The 16,763-nt window shown below is 54.1% G+C and overlaps 3 protein-coding genes across 3 annotated transcripts; all 3 read left to right on the top strand.

Moving 5' to 3' along the window:
• Positions 1–1,346: 1,346 nt before the first annotated feature.
• Positions 1,347–3,328, top strand: HER10_EVM0012034 (glycosyl hydrolase family 3; the record flags this gene model as incomplete). The annotated part of the gene is made up of 3 exons (XM_035481438.1): positions 1,347–1,414; positions 1,475–1,487; positions 1,580–3,328. The coding sequence occupies exons 1-3, from the start codon at positions 1,404–1,406 to the stop codon at positions 3,326–3,328; spliced, it is 1,773 nt and encodes a 590-aa protein (XP_035336629.1). The 5' UTR covers positions 1,347–1,403.
• A 1,133-nt stretch (positions 3,329–4,461) lies between these two features.
• On the top strand, positions 4,462–9,238 carry HER10_EVM0000913 (fungal specific transcription factor domain-containing protein). Its single transcript, XM_035482844.1, has 6 exons — positions 4,462–5,694; positions 5,917–6,673; positions 6,726–7,013; positions 7,149–7,400; positions 7,457–8,511; positions 8,571–9,238. The coding sequence occupies exons 1-6, from the start codon at positions 5,589–5,591 to the stop codon at positions 8,666–8,668; spliced, it is 2,556 nt and encodes an 851-aa protein (XP_035335602.1). The 5' UTR covers positions 4,462–5,588; the 3' UTR covers positions 8,669–9,238.
• Positions 9,239–13,985: 4,747 nt separating this feature from the next.
• Positions 13,986–16,161, top strand: HER10_EVM0011081 (uncharacterized protein). Its single transcript, XM_035480522.1, has 2 exons — positions 13,986–14,700; positions 14,787–16,161. Exons 1-2 carry the CDS (start codon positions 14,596–14,598, stop codon positions 15,999–16,001), a joined length of 1,320 nt encoding a protein of 439 aa, XP_035336537.1. The 5' UTR covers positions 13,986–14,595; the 3' UTR covers positions 16,002–16,161.
• The last annotated feature ends 602 nt before the right edge of the window (positions 16,162–16,763 follow it).

The following is a 16,763-nucleotide window of genomic DNA, read 5'->3' as shown; positions in this document are numbered from 1 at the left end:
GTACTACCAGTGGCTACTCGAGTGCTCACACCTTGTGTCCAGTGCCATTGAACGCCGGGTCACCGATTCACTTCGACTAGGACCTCCTTACACCGTCGCCTCTGTCCTCCCCCGATACACAACACGCCCAGCAAAGGCAGGGATTCACAATGAGAACAAAAATTCTCGTCGTCGCCCTTCTGGCGGCGGCTGATCAGGTCGCTGCTGCTGTGGCGCCTGAAGGAAAGCTACACAAGGTAAGCTGCTGCCGCTGCGGTTCATCATCGATCTCGTATTTTTGTGAAACCACCTTTCAGCTTGACCGGAGCATGAATTTGTCCTGGAAAAGAAGGATCGGTATGCAGGAGCCATGTCTTCGTGGAATCTAGCTTGATGGAAGGCGTCTTGCTGCTTATGAGGCTTGTCTTCTTGATCTCGCTATCCAACCTGCAATTCGTGGTCTTCCGTATCATCATTCTAAACAGCTGTGCGCCCCATTGGCCATCTTGTAATCGCAATCATGCGTTTCCTTCGCTCTCTTAGTTCCGCTCTCGGTCTATCACAGCTCTTAGAATGCCCACGAGACTTACAATGTCCACAGCGCGATCTCGCACACTCGCCTCCAGTCTACCCATCACCATGGATGGACCCCAGTGCCGACGGCTGGGCTGATGCCTATGCCAAAGCCAAGGACTTTGTCTCCCAATTGACTCTTCTCGAGAAGGTCAACTTGACCACTGGAGTCGGGTACGTGTCCCGTCTTCTTTTCAACCGAAAATGGCTAACACGACTACAGATGGCAAGGAGACGTTTGTGTTGGAAACGTCGGTTCTGTTCCCCGCCTCGGCCTTCGTGGTCTTTGCATGCAAGATGGCCCCGTTGGCATTCGTTTCACCGACTATAACTCCGTTTTCCCCTCTGGCCAGACTGTCGCCGCGACCTGGGACCGAAGCTTGATCTACCGCAGAGCCGAGGCCATCGGTTTCGAACACCGCTCCAAGGGTATTGACGTTGTCCTCGCCCCCGTTGCCGGACCCATTGGTCGTGCACCGACTGGAGGCCGCAACTGGGAGGGCTTCTCCGTGGACCCTTACCTCACAGGTATCGCCATGGCCGAGTCGGTTAAGGGTATCCAGCAGCACGCAATTGCTTGCGCCAAGCATTTCGTTGGCAACGAGCAGGAACACTTCAGACAAGCTCCGGAAGCTATTGGCTACGGATACAACATTACCGAGTCCATCTCGTCCAATATTGATGATAAGACTATGCACGAGCTCTACATGTGGCCATTTGCCGATGCCATCCGCGCCGGCGTTGGTTCCATCATGTGCTCGTACAACCAAGTCAACAACTCGTACGGTTGCCAGAACTCGAAGCTTCTCAACGGACTTCTCAAGGAAGAGCTCGGCTTTCAAGGATTCATCATGTCTGATTGGTGAGTGGTTTCCGGTATTGCTCTGGATATGTAGAGGGACAATGGCTAACATGACTCCAGGCAAGCTCAACACGTGCGTATCCCCTCGATAGTTGAAGAAAGATTTGACTTTATTCGCCTCTCTCTCCCAGCTCGTGTAGAATTGCCAAGCTGACTCTGGAATAGGCCGGTGCTGCTACCGCTGTTGCAGGCCTCGACATGGCCATGCCGGGTGACGTTCTCTTCAATACCGGAACTACATTCTGGGGAACCAACTTGACCGTTGCTGTCCTCAACGGCACCGTTCCCGAGTATCGCCTCGACGACATGGCTCTGCGTATCATGGCTGCCTTTTTCAAGGTCGGCTTTGAGGTGGAGTCAGTTCCGGAACTCACCTTCTCCTCATGGACAAAGGACACTGTCGGACCTGTTCAATACTACGCCAAGGAAAACACCCAGGTCATCAACCAGCACGTTGATGTTCGTAAGGGCAGAGACCACGCCAACCTGATTCGTGAGATTGCCGCCAAGGCCACTGTTTTGTTGAAGAACAATGGCGCCTTGCCGCTCAACAAGCCCAAGTTCTTGGCAGTCATTGGAGAGGATGCTGGACCCAACCTCAAAGGGCCCAACGGATGCGACAACCGAGGCTGCAATGACGGCACTCTGGGTGCTGCATGGGGATCAGGAACGGCAGAGTACCCTTACTTGGTCACCCCTGACCAGGGATTGTCTGCCCGTGCTGTTGCCGATGGTACTCGTTACGAAAGCATTTTGAGCAATTACGACACTGCGGCTACCACGGCTTTGGTTTCCCAGGCAGATGCCACGGCAATCGTGTTTGTCAATGCCAACGGTGGTGAAGGTTTCATCAACGTAGGAGGTAACGAGGGCGACCGCCAGAACCTGACGCTTTGGAACGCCGGAGATGAGCTTGTCAAGAATGTGTCGGCGATCAACAACAACACCATTGTTGTGATTCACTCCATCGGCCCAGTTCTGTTGACTGACATGGTCAACAACCCCAACATCACCGCTATTGTTTGGGCCGGCCTTCCGGGGCAAGAGTCCGGTAACTCCATTGCTGACGTCCTCTACGGAAACGTTAACCCGGGAGGCAAGTCTCCTTTCACATGGGGCCCCAACCGCGAGAGCTACGGTGCCGATGTTTTGTACGAGCCCAACAATGGCGAGGCAGCGCCCCAAGACGACTTCACTGAGGGCGTCTTCATTGACTACCGCCACTTTGACCGTGCTACTGCTGGATCCAACAGCTCCGACGTTGCACCCATCTACCCCTTCGGATTTGGTCTCTCATACACCACCTTTGAGTACTCCAACTTGGCCGTGACCAAGGGCAATGCCGGCGCGTATTCCCCGACGACTGGGGAGACGGCGGCAGCACCCACATTCGGCAACTACAGCACTGACCCGGCCGAGTACGTCTTCCCCAGCAATGAGTTCCGGTATATCTACAACTTCATCTACCCCTACCTGAACACGTCGGATGTTAAAGAGTCTGCCAACGACCCAACCTACGGCAAGACTGCCGAGGAATTCCTTCCTCCCAACGCTGTTGCGAGCACTCCTCAGCCCAAGCACCCCGCATCCGGAGCCCCTGGCGGCAACCCGCAGCTTTGGGATGTCCTCTACACGGTGACTGCTACGGTGACCAACACGGGCAAGGTTGCTGGTGACGAGGTTGCTCAGCTCTACGTCTCGCTCGGCGGGCCAGAGGATCCCGTCAAGGTGCTCCGTGGGTTTGAGCGCATCCCTATTGAGGTGGGCGCGTCGGCGACGTTCAAGGCGGAGATTACCAGACGTGACCTCAGCAACTGGGACACAGCGAGCCAAAACTGGGTCATCAGCGAGTACCCGAAGAAGGTGTGGGTTGGAAGCTCATCAAGAGACCTGCCCCTGAGTGCATCGCTGTAGATAGCATAACGTTTGCAGTCGATTTGTAGTGCGGATGCGGCGACTTTAATAGTACCCAAGTAGTTTTTAATCAATCATGTCTAGTCTCATGGGCTGAAGATTTTCCCGTGCTTGCTGAGAGATAGTGTTTTCCTCTGAGCCAACCAACTAGCTGGTCCTATTGTTCAGCAGGCCACGATTAGAAAACCTCTTTCGCAATCACGTTGTTTATGGCTATTGTATCCATTCGGATCACGGAACTCAATCAGGGATGAAGATGTGACTGACTCAAGCAGCAGCATGTAGTGACGCAACATGGACCACAATTCGGCTCACGGAAGACGATATGCCCTTGCAGGTCAGATAACAACATGACGTGAGGGCAGAGACATTTTGACAATTTCGACTGTCAATGGTTGATATCAATCTGCTCGTAGGGGCTTTACGATGTTGTCGATCTAGGGCTTCAGGGGGCGAAGAAAGGGTGTCGGTCTGAATCTAGATCTACAGCGAAATGCTTAACTTGACTCACACCGAAAAGCGTTCACGTTCACCGATGGTCACCTGTAGCCCCGCCCAGGTGACGACAGACTCCCGTCGGGAGACTCTGAGGTGGAAGCATAAGGTAGGTACACCGTGCCCGTGCTGCGGTGTTTATCACCGATCAAATCGAGCTGCGCCGCGCTCTTTTATGTAAGCAAAGGGTACCGGTAGTTGGTCTGGTGATGGAGTGACAGCGAAGGAAGGAAGGCAGAAACGAGAGTCTGGAAGGTGTCGAGGACTCAAAAGTGGGGTAAGTCACGAGTGGGCCTTGGCAGTTGAGCAAGAGTGAAGCTGAGTTATACCTGGTCTGGCTTTAGCGTGGGTGATCCGAAGCTGCCCTGGCCTCAGAGCGATCAGTGAGCAGTCAGAAAGGCTGGAAGGCAGGGCCACCCGTAGCGTTTCCACTGCGGAATTCCTTCTATTTTTTGGTCCAGTCTTACTCATCAAGTAGACTTAGCTAAGCAATGGATGGAAATTCCAAGGGTCCCACGCAGCCGGAGGGGAAGGGGCAGCGCGGCAGCCAACTGGAGGAAGGAGTTGAAGAAACACAGACATTGGACCAACGCCTCTCAGCTTGACTGACCCCGCTGCTTCCCGTCTCTTTCGTTGCGCCTCCTTGTCCTGTCCGGTCCTGTATCCAGTGTGTTCCATTGACATCTTCTCTCTCTCCCTTCTCTTCTTTCCTTTTCCGTCTTTTGGATACTCAACACTCCTGGAGAAATCCTTCATTCCCGGTGCGTCGTGTCTCGCCCGATTGCATGGCGCGCACTGCGTTACCTTGCAGCTGTCATCGTCTCTGCTGCTACTGTTCAGTGCTGCGAACCCATCTGCGATTCGCAAACGCCCATCTCGCCGTCGCTTCGGGATCTCGGCATTCAGTCTTCACCTAGGCTGTAGCTTCTTTTGCTGGTCCCCTCATCTGCTCCTCGTCTCCTCCAATCCCCAACCTCCAAACGCCCCCCCTCTTCAAGGGCAAAAAAAAGAAGGGACTCCTCTTTCGCCAACAACGGAGCCGCATTGGAACCATTGGAACCACACACCAGCCAGCCTGGCCAGGCTCTGAACCGCAAACAGCACAAGCTCCATTTTCTCGTTTCTCGTTTCCTCTTCTCAACGGCCGGTAACGCGCAACCGGGTGGCAGAGAAAAAAAGGAAGGGAGAAGAAGACCAATCCAGAAGCACGCATCATTGCCTTGCCTTGCCTTACCTAAGGAGGTACATCTAGCCGCCGCAACTGGGACCTCTCAAATCCCGAATTGTCTTTCCCACATCCATTACCCGCCTCCGGCCACCAACACCGGCATCCCGAATCAGAGACACAGAGACACCCGACCACACACGCCAGGACCGTACGCCGAACGACGTTTTCGCCTTGCCCCAGGAAATTGCAACTCCCGAGTGAAGAGCCCGCCGCCTGCACGCAACTCTCCACGCCGCACGCGCTCATCGCCTCCGATCGGCCGCCCGGCTGGCCCCCCGTCACTTCCGTGAACTGTAAATCTTTCCAACCCGGCGGACGGGCTTCGAAAGGGGGAGTTCCCGCCTTTCTGTGCCTGTCCCATACAGAGGTCCGGAGAAAGCAGATATCGTCACCACGGTCTGTCAGACTCTCAAAGCGGTAAACAACGAGCTGCATCTGTAGCTGCCACCGTATCCGTGACGTCCTCCACCACCATCTTCACTTCCGCCGCCCACGCCGCCGACGACACCCGGGTCTGATGCAAAGCCCGTCGCCATCATGACCGAGTCGCAAACCACCCCAACCCCGGACCAGGCCTCCATCGATGATCTCACCCCCGAGGAGGCCAACCGCATCATCCACTCTCACCGCAAGGTCAGATATGGTGAGTGAGACTGATCCATTCATGAGAGACTTATTCTCCTTGCCACCTGTGAACGGACAAACATATGCCGTCTGCTCAACAACCCTCATCTCATTTCATCCCATATTCTTTAGGCAACAGAGATTAGATGACTTGATCTTCACATCCTCTCATCTTCATCTCACCCCCATATCATAAATCACTCATCTCATCATCTGTTGACTCGTACTGACTCCTCCAAAGGCACCGCTTGCTGGCCATGTCGCCAACGCAAGGTAAAGTGCGACAACAAACAACCATGCGAAAACTGCGTTAAGCGAGAACACCCACAACTATGCTCCTACAAGCCAAATCGCACAGCCTCTCACGGTACAAACCACAAGGCCGCCGGCTCCGTCACAACAGAGGGCGGCAATAGCAATGCCGGCGGTAATGGTGCCACCTCCACAACGGCGCCGACTACAGCAGGCAACGGCACGGCTTCATCAGTGCTCAATCGCAAAAGACCGCACTCGCCTGAAGATCCTGCCGCAGACATCGCCGCGGGCCAACCTCCCTTAAAGCAGGAACCCGGCAGCGCGACCTGGCCACGCGCGGCCATCGGTAAGTCATCATTGTCGTCTTCACTGCCGCAAGACCAGCATATCCATTCTGGTTTGAGACCTTTTGCTTCTGCAGCATCGTCGTCGTCGTTCATGGGAAACAACAACGGGTTGTATACTGATAAGCTCCCCCGGGGACCAGTAGCTGCAGGCGTGGTGGACGAAACCGAGGCCCCCGAGGCCGTCACGCGGTATCTCGGCCAAAATAGTATCCCCTCCCTGTTGAGGGAGCAGTCCGGCGCCAACGATCTGCAAGAGGGCGTCGATATACGGCAGGACATGAGGTCCATTCTCGGACTCGATACCTCTGCGCCCTTCCCGCTCATGTCATCAAAACATCTCGATAGTCTGACGAGGGAGATTTCGGCGGAGCTGCCCTCGGATCGGGAAGTCATGAAGTAGGTGTCTCTTCACTTCACGAGGGACAGTAGGAGGACTAACAAAATGAAGGCTGTTCCGCACATACAAAGAGACTCCCCAACAATTCTGGGGCTTCGTCGTCGATATTGATGACCTCGAGTCTAAGCTCATGGTCTACCTCGAAGACCGCGCCCGCAACGCGAGCAACGCCGCACGCACGCCGAAACCCGTATCCGCTTCATGGCTCGCCATTCTTTTTGCATTGCTGGCCGTCGGGTCGCAATACCACGACTCGCCGTATCATATCCGCACGCGGGACTCCCAAAAGTACATACAAATATCGTTCCATTTCTTGCGGCTCGGCAACTTTTTACTACGGTTAGTCATCCTCCTTTTCCTCCCTTTTCACCCCCTTATCTCATAGAGAATGGGCCCCATCCGGCTATTCGGACAATGACCGTGAAATGTAAACAAAAAACATCCACTGACCCGAGACCCCACACCGGCTTCAAGACCCACATTCGATTCCATCCAAGCTCTCTTGCTCACCAGCTTCGTCCTCCTCAACGACATGAAGGCCGAAGCCTCGTGGGCCCTGCTCGGTCTGACCTGCAGACTGGCCCAGTCTCTCGGCCTGCACCGGCCGAATCCCTCTGACGGACGGGACAGTGCCCGGAATGACGGACAGTCCAAGGAGATGATCCGCCGGAAGCTGTGGTGGACGTGCGTGTGGCACGATACCCTCACATCACTATCCTTTGATCGGTAAGAACAGCAACTCTGCGAGGGTCGTATAATCAGACACACTCTAATGAATATAGTCCTCCCATGACAAACATCCCCTGCTGCCCGATTCCGACAGTAGCAACCACCATTGCCGGCGAATACGGCTACTTGGACACAATGTATCACCTCTGCGAAATCATCTCGCGGCGTTTGAACCCAGACGTGGCAACGACAGTAAGCTACGAGCAAATGGTTGAAAACTGCGAGGCTGTTGAAAACCTCCGCAACAACGTCGCCCCCAACATTCGCATCAAGGAACAGTGCAAACGCGCCATCGACCGCCTGCAGCACTACGCCGTCCGCCTGCACACTTCATTCGTCATCTCCGTCTGCTGCCGCCCCGCCCTCCGCCGCGATTGCACCAAGCTCACCCCCGAGCAGAAGCGTCATCTCTCGGACAAGTGCCAGCATAACCTCGCCGAGACAGTCCGCATGTTCCTCGCCATGCACCAGCTCTCCGTCATTCCCACGCGCAGCTGGGCGTTTACGTATCACGGTCTCTCGTCCGCACTGCTCCTCGGCATCCTGGGTGAGACGAAGAATAGTCCCGAGGTCCGTCAGCTGCAGGGCGACCTCATCGCCGCGCTGTCCGCGACGGCCGCGAAGGAGGCTACCTCGCCCACGGCTCACATCCCCAAGACGGACAAGGACATCGAGCTGTCTGGACCATTATGGAGAGCGCTGACGGCACTGCGTAACATTTACGAACATGGCACCATCATGGGCACATCGCAGATGAAGGGGACTGACTCCAGCGGCACTGGAAGCGGGGCGAGGACGCCGCTGCCGCCGATGCTCATGGGCCCGATGGGTAATAACGTCAACGGGAACAATGACGGGAAGCCGTTTGGCATGGACCCCCACCAGGACGCGGCTCTCGCCATGGCCGAGATGCAGAATGGTACAGCAATGACGGAGTACACACCAAAGTACGTTATCTCTGAATCTCCCTTTTCCGGTCCTCTCTTTTCTCGGATGTTGCTAACAAGTCACAGCATGGGATATCCACCCGTCAGCATGGATAACATTGCCAACCTAGACCCGTCAACATACATGTCCCCAATGGATCTCTACGAATCAATCTGGTGGGGTAAGTAGTGTTCACGAATCTGTCGCCGATTGAGAGTTACCAGACTGACCGTTCCCTAGAATCGCCCGACCCCTGGAACAGCGGCGTCGACACCATGAACTTTGATTTCGTCGCCCAACCGCCGCCGGGCCAGCCCCAGCAGCAATTCTATTTTTGAGTGAAGAAAGCGCAAAGCAGATAAAGCATGGGCGGTATACAAAACAAATTTATTCCTGATGTGCAACATCATCATCATTATCATCGTCTTTTTCTCGGAAAATTCAATTTAACCAACCATCCCACCAAATCTACTTGACGCAGTATTGACTGATTGGGACATGAAAGCGGCGCTTGATTTGCTTCTTTAGGGAAAACGAGGAGGGGCACGAACCTACACACTGTTGGTAACCCCACGATTTGTGTTTGAGTTGGACTTTGGAAAGGGTGATGGATGGATGGGATGGGTGCTGGGTGGTGCAAATGGCGAGGGGCGGCTGGCTTTGTTGTTATTTTTGGTTGAAAACTCTCTTCAATCTCCATGGATCCAGGCGCTCTTCTTCTTTGGAACCTTGTTCGCTTCTTCCCACGAACCCTCTTGCGAGAGGTGGTGTTGATGAGGCCGGCATATATGGTATTTAATCATGTTCCTTTCTAGGGTTTCGCACGTGTTACGATTCAGGAGTGATAGTCAAGATGCCGTCTTCAAGTTCTTTGGTCGCGGTTTGTCTAGCGAATGTGTCGATACTGGGTACTACGTTGCTTTGCTTCAGCTGTAGGATAGGACAACTAGCGAAGCAAAGAGAAAAGCCAATCTCACCATCGTCATCCCTACTGTGTATGCTGTCTGTGAAAATTTGGCTAGCATCCTTGCTGTGGGTGGGTTACTGAGAGTCGGCCTCGTTCTTCAATATCGGCCCCACGCCTAAGCCCGCGCCGACTTGTACCATCGGCGAAGGAGGTCGGTGACGGTGTAGAGCGGGGCCAATCCGACCGGAGGAATGTGGTGCAGTCTGCCTACCCAAACCCCCGCACGCAATTGTAGCTTAGCCTGGTTGTAGACAAGGGCAAGAAGCAGCCACGCAGCCGATCAGTCGGAGAAGCGTGCTCCGCCACAGTGCTGGGTGTCGTGGGTGTTTAGACAGATTGGGTGAGGCGGCAGATTCCATTCTTCCGGCGGTGGACGCGCGGCTAGGGTGAACCCTTCAAACCCAAACTCAAGCCTCGACAACGGCTGCGACAGGCGATGGGTAGCCGGCACAACTCGAAACGAAGACTGCCATCTCACAGATCAAGTGCGCGGGTTGATGGGAGACTAGAATGGTGCTAGTGACGTACTTGTGGTGGCTCGTGGTGCGAAATGGTCGAGAATCTGGTAAGGACAACCCAGGTAAACCGCCGGCAATGCTCTTTGAATTTCTGTGTTGCAGAGCCTTCAACACCAAGGTTGGCACGTTGCATGCGACCAAGTTGTGACAGCCAAGAGTTGAGTTGAACAGCGGGATGGGCTGTGAAACCCGTACAGCTCGATCCAAACTCTACTGCCGGAAAGAGAGGTCTTCGGGGTCCTGGCCTTGTTCAATGGCGATGGGATGATGGGATTATAACCTTAATCAACCGCAGGTGCCAATGCTGCTCACAGTTCCTACGTGCCTATCAATCAAGGTGAGCTCCGAGGAACAAATGCAAGACTGAATGAAATATCGATGTCAAGTAAAATATGCCATGAGCAACCCCTACGGTGGTCCAATCGCGGATGCTGGCACGGGGCTGGAAGTTCGCCGGGCCATCGGCATGTCGGAGACACGCCCCAAGCTCATATTGAAGATTAGGGGATTGAGGATTGAGTGAGTTACGTCTGAGCTCAACCAACAAGCTAAGCCCAAACAGTCTTGGATGCAGCTTGAGTTGCCCGTTGCGGTGTTCCAGTCTTGGGGATTGAGCGGTTACCTGTGCCGAACGCTGGACGAAACCAGCATCTCTGAAAAGTAGCGTCGAACGTGCTCTACGAATAGGTAGTCAATCGCGGAAGCGTAAGACCCCTCCCCCACGAGTCAAGGGCTGATTCGGCATCTACAGTGTGGGGGGAAGAATGAGCAAGAATTGCGTGTCGGTACGCATAGCCGTAGCCTTGTATGCGTCAAGCTTTTTGCATCCACGATCCCCTCATCATCCGTACGGATAGGCCGCTCAGGACCCGGCCGACCAGATGCGCGGCCATGATACTGATGGTCCGCGGAGGCCGCTTTAACCAGTCGCCAGGGAACTGCCCTGAATGCTCTCGACTTCTCAAGAGACAGGGATTGCTCTTTACTCCCGCGTATTGTCCCTTCTGAGTGGAGCCCACGGGTATTGGCCAGTGGGTTTGGTGTGGTTGCTGACATCTCAATCTCATTGCGAGAGTGACAAGAAGCTTGACATGCAAAGCGCTGGGATCTAGATCCAATCCAATGGAATAGACCTTGATTTGTTGGTTAGAAGGAATTTGCAAATATTCACCACAGTTCCTCGGCAGCGCAATAGGTTCGTGTTTTTTTTTTTTTTTCATCTGGTCTCGATGTCAATTTGATAGTCCGGCAACAGTGTTTAATTCGTCGCATGTGTGTTTCCTGGATCCAGAAAAGTGAGGTGGTTTCATTATATGCCGTCATGTCTGAACGCCAGCAATTTGCAACGCCAAGACGGATGGATGCCGGTGAAAACAATTCCTCCTGCTTTCAGAAACCTTGACTAGGTACTGGCGGCCTTCCACCATACCTTGCGTGCCGAATGTTGTCAGGTGTATAACTTAAGATGAAATATGGCAATAGGCGTTCACATTGGCACTGGGCTAGCCTGCCATATGAGAGGATGGTCGATCGAGCCCTGTCGGGATGATAGAGGGCTGTCGCGAGTGTGCTGAATGATAGCGTTGATGTGTGTGTGTGTGTGTGACCCCTTGTAGCTGATGCGAATTCAGGAAGAGAGGTGCAAGGAGTCGCGTGCGATTCCTCTAGTCCCATAATTATACGGATAGATGAGCTTGTGAATGGTTAGATCAGTCGACGGAAAGGCGATACGACGGTGACGGGCCAAATTCTCATTGCTGGCAAGGTGCTGACCACCGGTTCCATGTGGGGATGGTTGCGAACAGCTTAGCTTAGGCCTAGGCTTCACAGCGCCACTGCTTAAGCTTGTCAGTTGACTATGCCGATCCCAGATTGTGGTGGTCGCCGACTCAGGCTCGAGTGAGGAATTCAATGGTGGCATGCTGAGAACTTGTCTCAAGCTTGAATAGGGCCGGCGATCACAGATGAGACTGAGGAAACAAGCCGTTGGTCGGTCCCCAGCCCAGGATCCGTTCAATGGTGTCCTCGGCCTTGCAGCCAGCAAGACCGGCGCATCGCCCTGCTTGTCTCGATCGTTGGAAAGGATGAGACTTTGGAGACGCAGTACCTCATGTAGGTACTCCATAGTCCACTTGACTGCAGTCTGGGTTTGGGCCTCTAATGCAACCCAGCCAACGAAGGACCCGGAACCCAACCGCCATTATGTAAGTGCTGAGAGGTTGGAACTGTATTTCGTAGAACGACAAGAGAAGCGAGGCGCGCGGGATGCTGTCAGAAGTAACATTCCATCTGGTTTGCAAAGACTGCAATGGCTTGGAGCCTTAGACAACCGGGCGTGCCAAGACAGCTAGCATGCGAATAGCGTTACGGGGCTTGACGGTTCCTCTTCGGCTGGCGATGCTCGTTGTCCGACGGACGACCACTTTTTCCCTGCTCTTTCTTCATTCCGCTGGAGCTAAAGTAGCCGCTGTCGGGATTCGGAGCAAAAAGAAAACAAAAAGCAGGACAGATAGCGTCGCTCATCTGACAAGGGTTTCGCAAATTGGTGCGATGTGCTTGACTACTTGTGAAACCAAGTGAGATGGGTTTCTTGTGGCGCACAGAAAGGCATGCTGAAGCCAGAGTGTGCCTGCAGAGCTTTTCAGCCTAGCTACCTACAGTGGCTAATCCTTTCGAGAGATGGGTGCCGGGGATGCTTGATGATTGGAGAGGATGACGGCAGATGGGCAACAAGGTTGTGGCTGGCGTCTGGGGCTAGAGCGAGGCAGAGGGACAGCAACTGGTCGCCAGAACTCTGTTGACCGTCTTTCAACGACGACAGTGACACATGACAGCGAGGCAACGCTGGAGTCTGAAGGTCCTGCTGAGTGCGTTCCTAGGTGGTGATGATGGTTCTTGGTCCGGATGAGATGGTGAGCTGTGGTCTAGGGTCGGTCGAGGGCATTCGAGAGCTGGCAAGGACCAAGGTTGGGTACGTGAGTAATTGCGAATGAGGGCAGCAGCAGCAACATCGGACCAAACAAAGTCAGTCATCCGTTGACGTGCCGAAGTGATGATGCGGTGACTGGTGAGTAAGGTGAGTAAAATGTTACTCTGTAGAGCTGGCAGAACGGAAGAGGATGAGAATGCCGGAAAGCTGGGCAGGATGCAATTACCGTACAGAGTAAGGCACGTACCTACCCCGTACGTATACCGCGTATGGGCACTCCGTCATCAACAATTGTCTGTACGGGAGGACGGGAGGAGGCTTGACGAATGATGGCTGTGCTGTGCAAGGGCTACGCAGTTCGCCGTGAAGGAAGGAGTGGGCGGGCACTGGGCAGGGGGTGGAGGATGGAGCGATGGTCATGGAAGGCGCCAAGACGCGTGGCCCCCAGGCCACCAGGCGCAATGGGAAAGAGGAGGTACGAGAGTACCTTATCTCGTACCTGCTCTGAATCATGGCACTTTCCTCAGCTATACTTACCATGCCATGTAGTACCTTAGGTATTGTAGATCTCAAAACTTCCAATCATCCAAAATGAACGACTGCAATTCTAGGGATTGCGAGGGAAGGTCCAGACAGAGTTGAGCGTCCCGCCGCAACGGTAAGGTAGGTACCGTCATATCTAGAGGGAATCCAAGGAACCTGTCAGTCAGGAAGGCAGGTTTGAGGCTGCGAGAGTTTATGATGATGGGGAAGGGCCCGAGGAACGGTGAGCAGAAACCCGAGATTTGCACCTGCCCCGTACCTTCATCCACACACGATAACCTTCCCAAAACAGCACTCCGTTCCATCTTGGAGGGGACGGATTGTGTGGACGTACCCAAGCAGCACACGCAGCAGGTGCAAATTGAGGTAGGTAGCTGCACGCGAGTCTGAGCCTCTGCAGGAAAGAGCCAAGAGCCACCCCGGGCCAAGCGAAGCAAGGAGCGACATGAACAATTGCCTGATTTGCACATGCCCAGGCTCTTCTTCTCCTACAGGCTACCGAAGTGCCTTAGGTAAGGTACTATACTAAGGTATGGGGCAGGTACGAATTGCATGTATGGAGTACGTACTTGTATGATGTACCCGCAACGCAAAGCAGCAGGGATGCAGCGCAAAAGATGAGAAACCCAAAAGTCTTGGCATCGCACCCACTGTTGCCGTGTGTTCCCACCTTCTTGCTACTCACTGGACAACTGCGCGTTGCCCGCGAGCCAAATCCGCCCTTTCTTGCTTTGCTTGGCTTTGCTGTGTGTTTCGCTCAGCCAGCCTACCGTCAACTCCTACCGAAAAAATGGTCCATCCGTTTAAATGAACGGCGGAGCCCGCCTCTTACTACGCCGCTCGTGAGTCGCTGCTTGCACCCCCCGTCGGCCGCTTCTTGTCCCCTTTCTTCAACATCTTGTTTTCCTTCCTATCCCCCTTTCTTCTACGAGTCGGTCGCATGATCAGTGTCTGTCTACCACTCGCTGTCTGACGCTGTTACACCAGAAGTCGGCATCGAGATTCACCATCCTCTCGACGGAAGGAAGATACACGGCCACCAACAAGTCTAGCCACGAAACAGGCAACGAGCATTTCACTACGCACGACGACGACATCATCACGACCAGCCACACGACGTCCCGATTGCATTGAATGTGCTTGTTGTTTCGAGCGATTAGACTTTCCGACTTCAAGAACCACCCGATCTGATTCCCGAGGGCTGTCCTTTGCCGGTTCAAACCACTACAGGACGAGCACACAACATTCTAAGAGGAACGGAATCCACACTCCCATAACACTCTTGGAACCCCACGCAACTCAGACATCATGGCCGACGTGAAGCCTCCTAGCGGAAAATTGCCGTATGGCACTCCCGAAGGCGGCTGGAAGGCAGTACACACATGGAGAACTCCGGACTGGGTAGAACCAATCGTAAGGATCACGGCCATTTCGCTGCCAGACCACCGCAGCCGCAGCTTCACGTCATATGAATCCTCAAGGCTAACCACCAGCACCAGCTGATTGTATCCATCATGCTCATCGGCTTGTACGTCAGTCGGAGGAAGAACTATTCGATCCTCCGCCGCGGAAACGCGACATACGAACCTCTATTTGAAGAGAGAGGGGACTCACCCCGCATCTCCGACGAGTCCTACGATCCTATCCGGACCGATCCTTTCCCGCCCAAATACCGTACCATCTTTGGATGCTATCGCGTCAAGACCCCGAACTCGAGCCGTTTTGCGAGACATGTTCACTCGAGAATTCTGCAAAAGTTCCCCTTCCTCATCGAAATGTTCTACTGGGCCATCTCCTTCTTCTTTTACCGCATGACGGCAACCCTGGCTCAGAGCTACTACGGCAGCAGAAAGGCTGTCTGGGATGTCGCACAGGAGCACGGCCTGTTTCTTCTCGAGACCGAGGCCAAGTTCTTCGGCGAGGGTACCAGAACCGGTCCCGAGCGCTGGGTTGAATGGCGCGTTTCTCACTGGTTTCTCGAGGGCGCTCAAATCGACGACTTCCGTGGCATTTGGCTGACCATCCTGAACCGCGGATACTCCCTGATCCATATCCCTGGTACCGTCGGCTTCATTGCCTACTACTTCGCCATGGCTCCCACTCACGCTCGCTTCTGCACTGTCCGTCGCACAATGACCTTGTTGAACATGTGTGCCTTCATCATCTTCATCTTCTACCCGTGCGCGCCGCCCCGTCTGATGCCCTCCGAGTACGGCTTCGTCGACACGGTCAACCTCGAGAACGCCGAGAGTGTCTGGATGAGCGGCAAGTTCGTCAACAAGCTGGCTGCCATGCCCTCTATGCACTTTGGCTACGCCTTCGCCATCGGCTGTGTTTTCATCGCCGACTCGGCCATCCTCAACCTTCTCTTTGGTCGCTTGAGGAACTACCTGCTGCGCAACGACTTGGACAAGTCGCTGGATATTGATGACGTCGAGCTCAAGGAGATCCAGGAGAACCGCGCACGCTGGAAGAGCTGGGCCATGTTCTGCTTCGGTGTCTTTTATCCGAGTTGGATTCTGTTGACAATCGTCGGCACCGCCAACCATTACCTCATGGACGCCTTCGTCGCTACCTTCTGCGCGTTGGTTGCGTACCTCTGCAATCGTGCCCTGCTGGTTTTCCTCCCCGCTGAGGACATGTTGCTCTGGGCCTTGAGACTGGAGAAGCCGGTGCCGACAACGGGCCGCATGAAGAACATTGCTGTCCGGTAGAGAATTCGGTTGTGTGGGAAAAGCGCGTCAAAAAGACATGGAATCAAGGTCTCTTTGACGAGTCGTCCATTTAAAGCATCGCAGAGGCGTTGGGAAAGGAATAAAGGCCTCCTTTTATATCTTTGCACACTATGCCCCTGGGTCAATCCCGTGTGTGCCGAACTAGCACTTGTAATGAAAATCTATCCTGTTTGTTTGTCTATTCTCCGAAGCTCCGCCACACCCACATCGATGAAATGTCCATTTTTTAAGCTCCCGCGACATGTCGCTTGTCCGTATCCGGTGGATCTAGGGAGATCCGATTCGATTGTCCGTGAAAAGGATCAACTGTCTGTACAACGTGTACTACATGTCATTGGCTTTTTGAATGAGTGTAGGCCATTCCGGGACATTGTTCGCTGACCCTGCAGGACTTCTTTGGCGCCCGGCTGATCCTGGGAACGAAAGGGCAGCACCCGCTGCCCGACTTCATTTGCCAAGCCGAGATATCCGTGCGTCGTGTGGCCTGTTTGCCTGCTGGAGCTGCGAGGAGCGGTGGCCGACGGGGCCGGGAGCCGGTCTTTGAGGTGATGAATCCGGCCCTTAATGGGAGTGTTATCGAGATGAGGATATGAGAGTTGTTTCTTGGCAGTCCCTTGTGCCAAATTCTGGAATTATGGAATTGTCATGTCCTTGGAGTCTTGAGGAGAATAGGATTCCAAGGGCACCTATCCACTGTATGGTTTTGCCGAGATAGCCGTGAACTTGTGGCCATTGCCTTGC

Source organism: Colletotrichum scovillei (assembly GCF_011075155.1).
Source record: "Colletotrichum scovillei strain TJNH1 chromosome Unknown Contig00003, whole genome shotgun sequence".
Lineage (NCBI taxonomy): Eukaryota > Fungi > Ascomycota > Sordariomycetes > Glomerellales > Glomerellaceae > Colletotrichum > Colletotrichum scovillei.
Note: the sequence above shows the minus strand (reverse complement) of the source record. Positions and strands in the feature narration are given on the sequence as shown.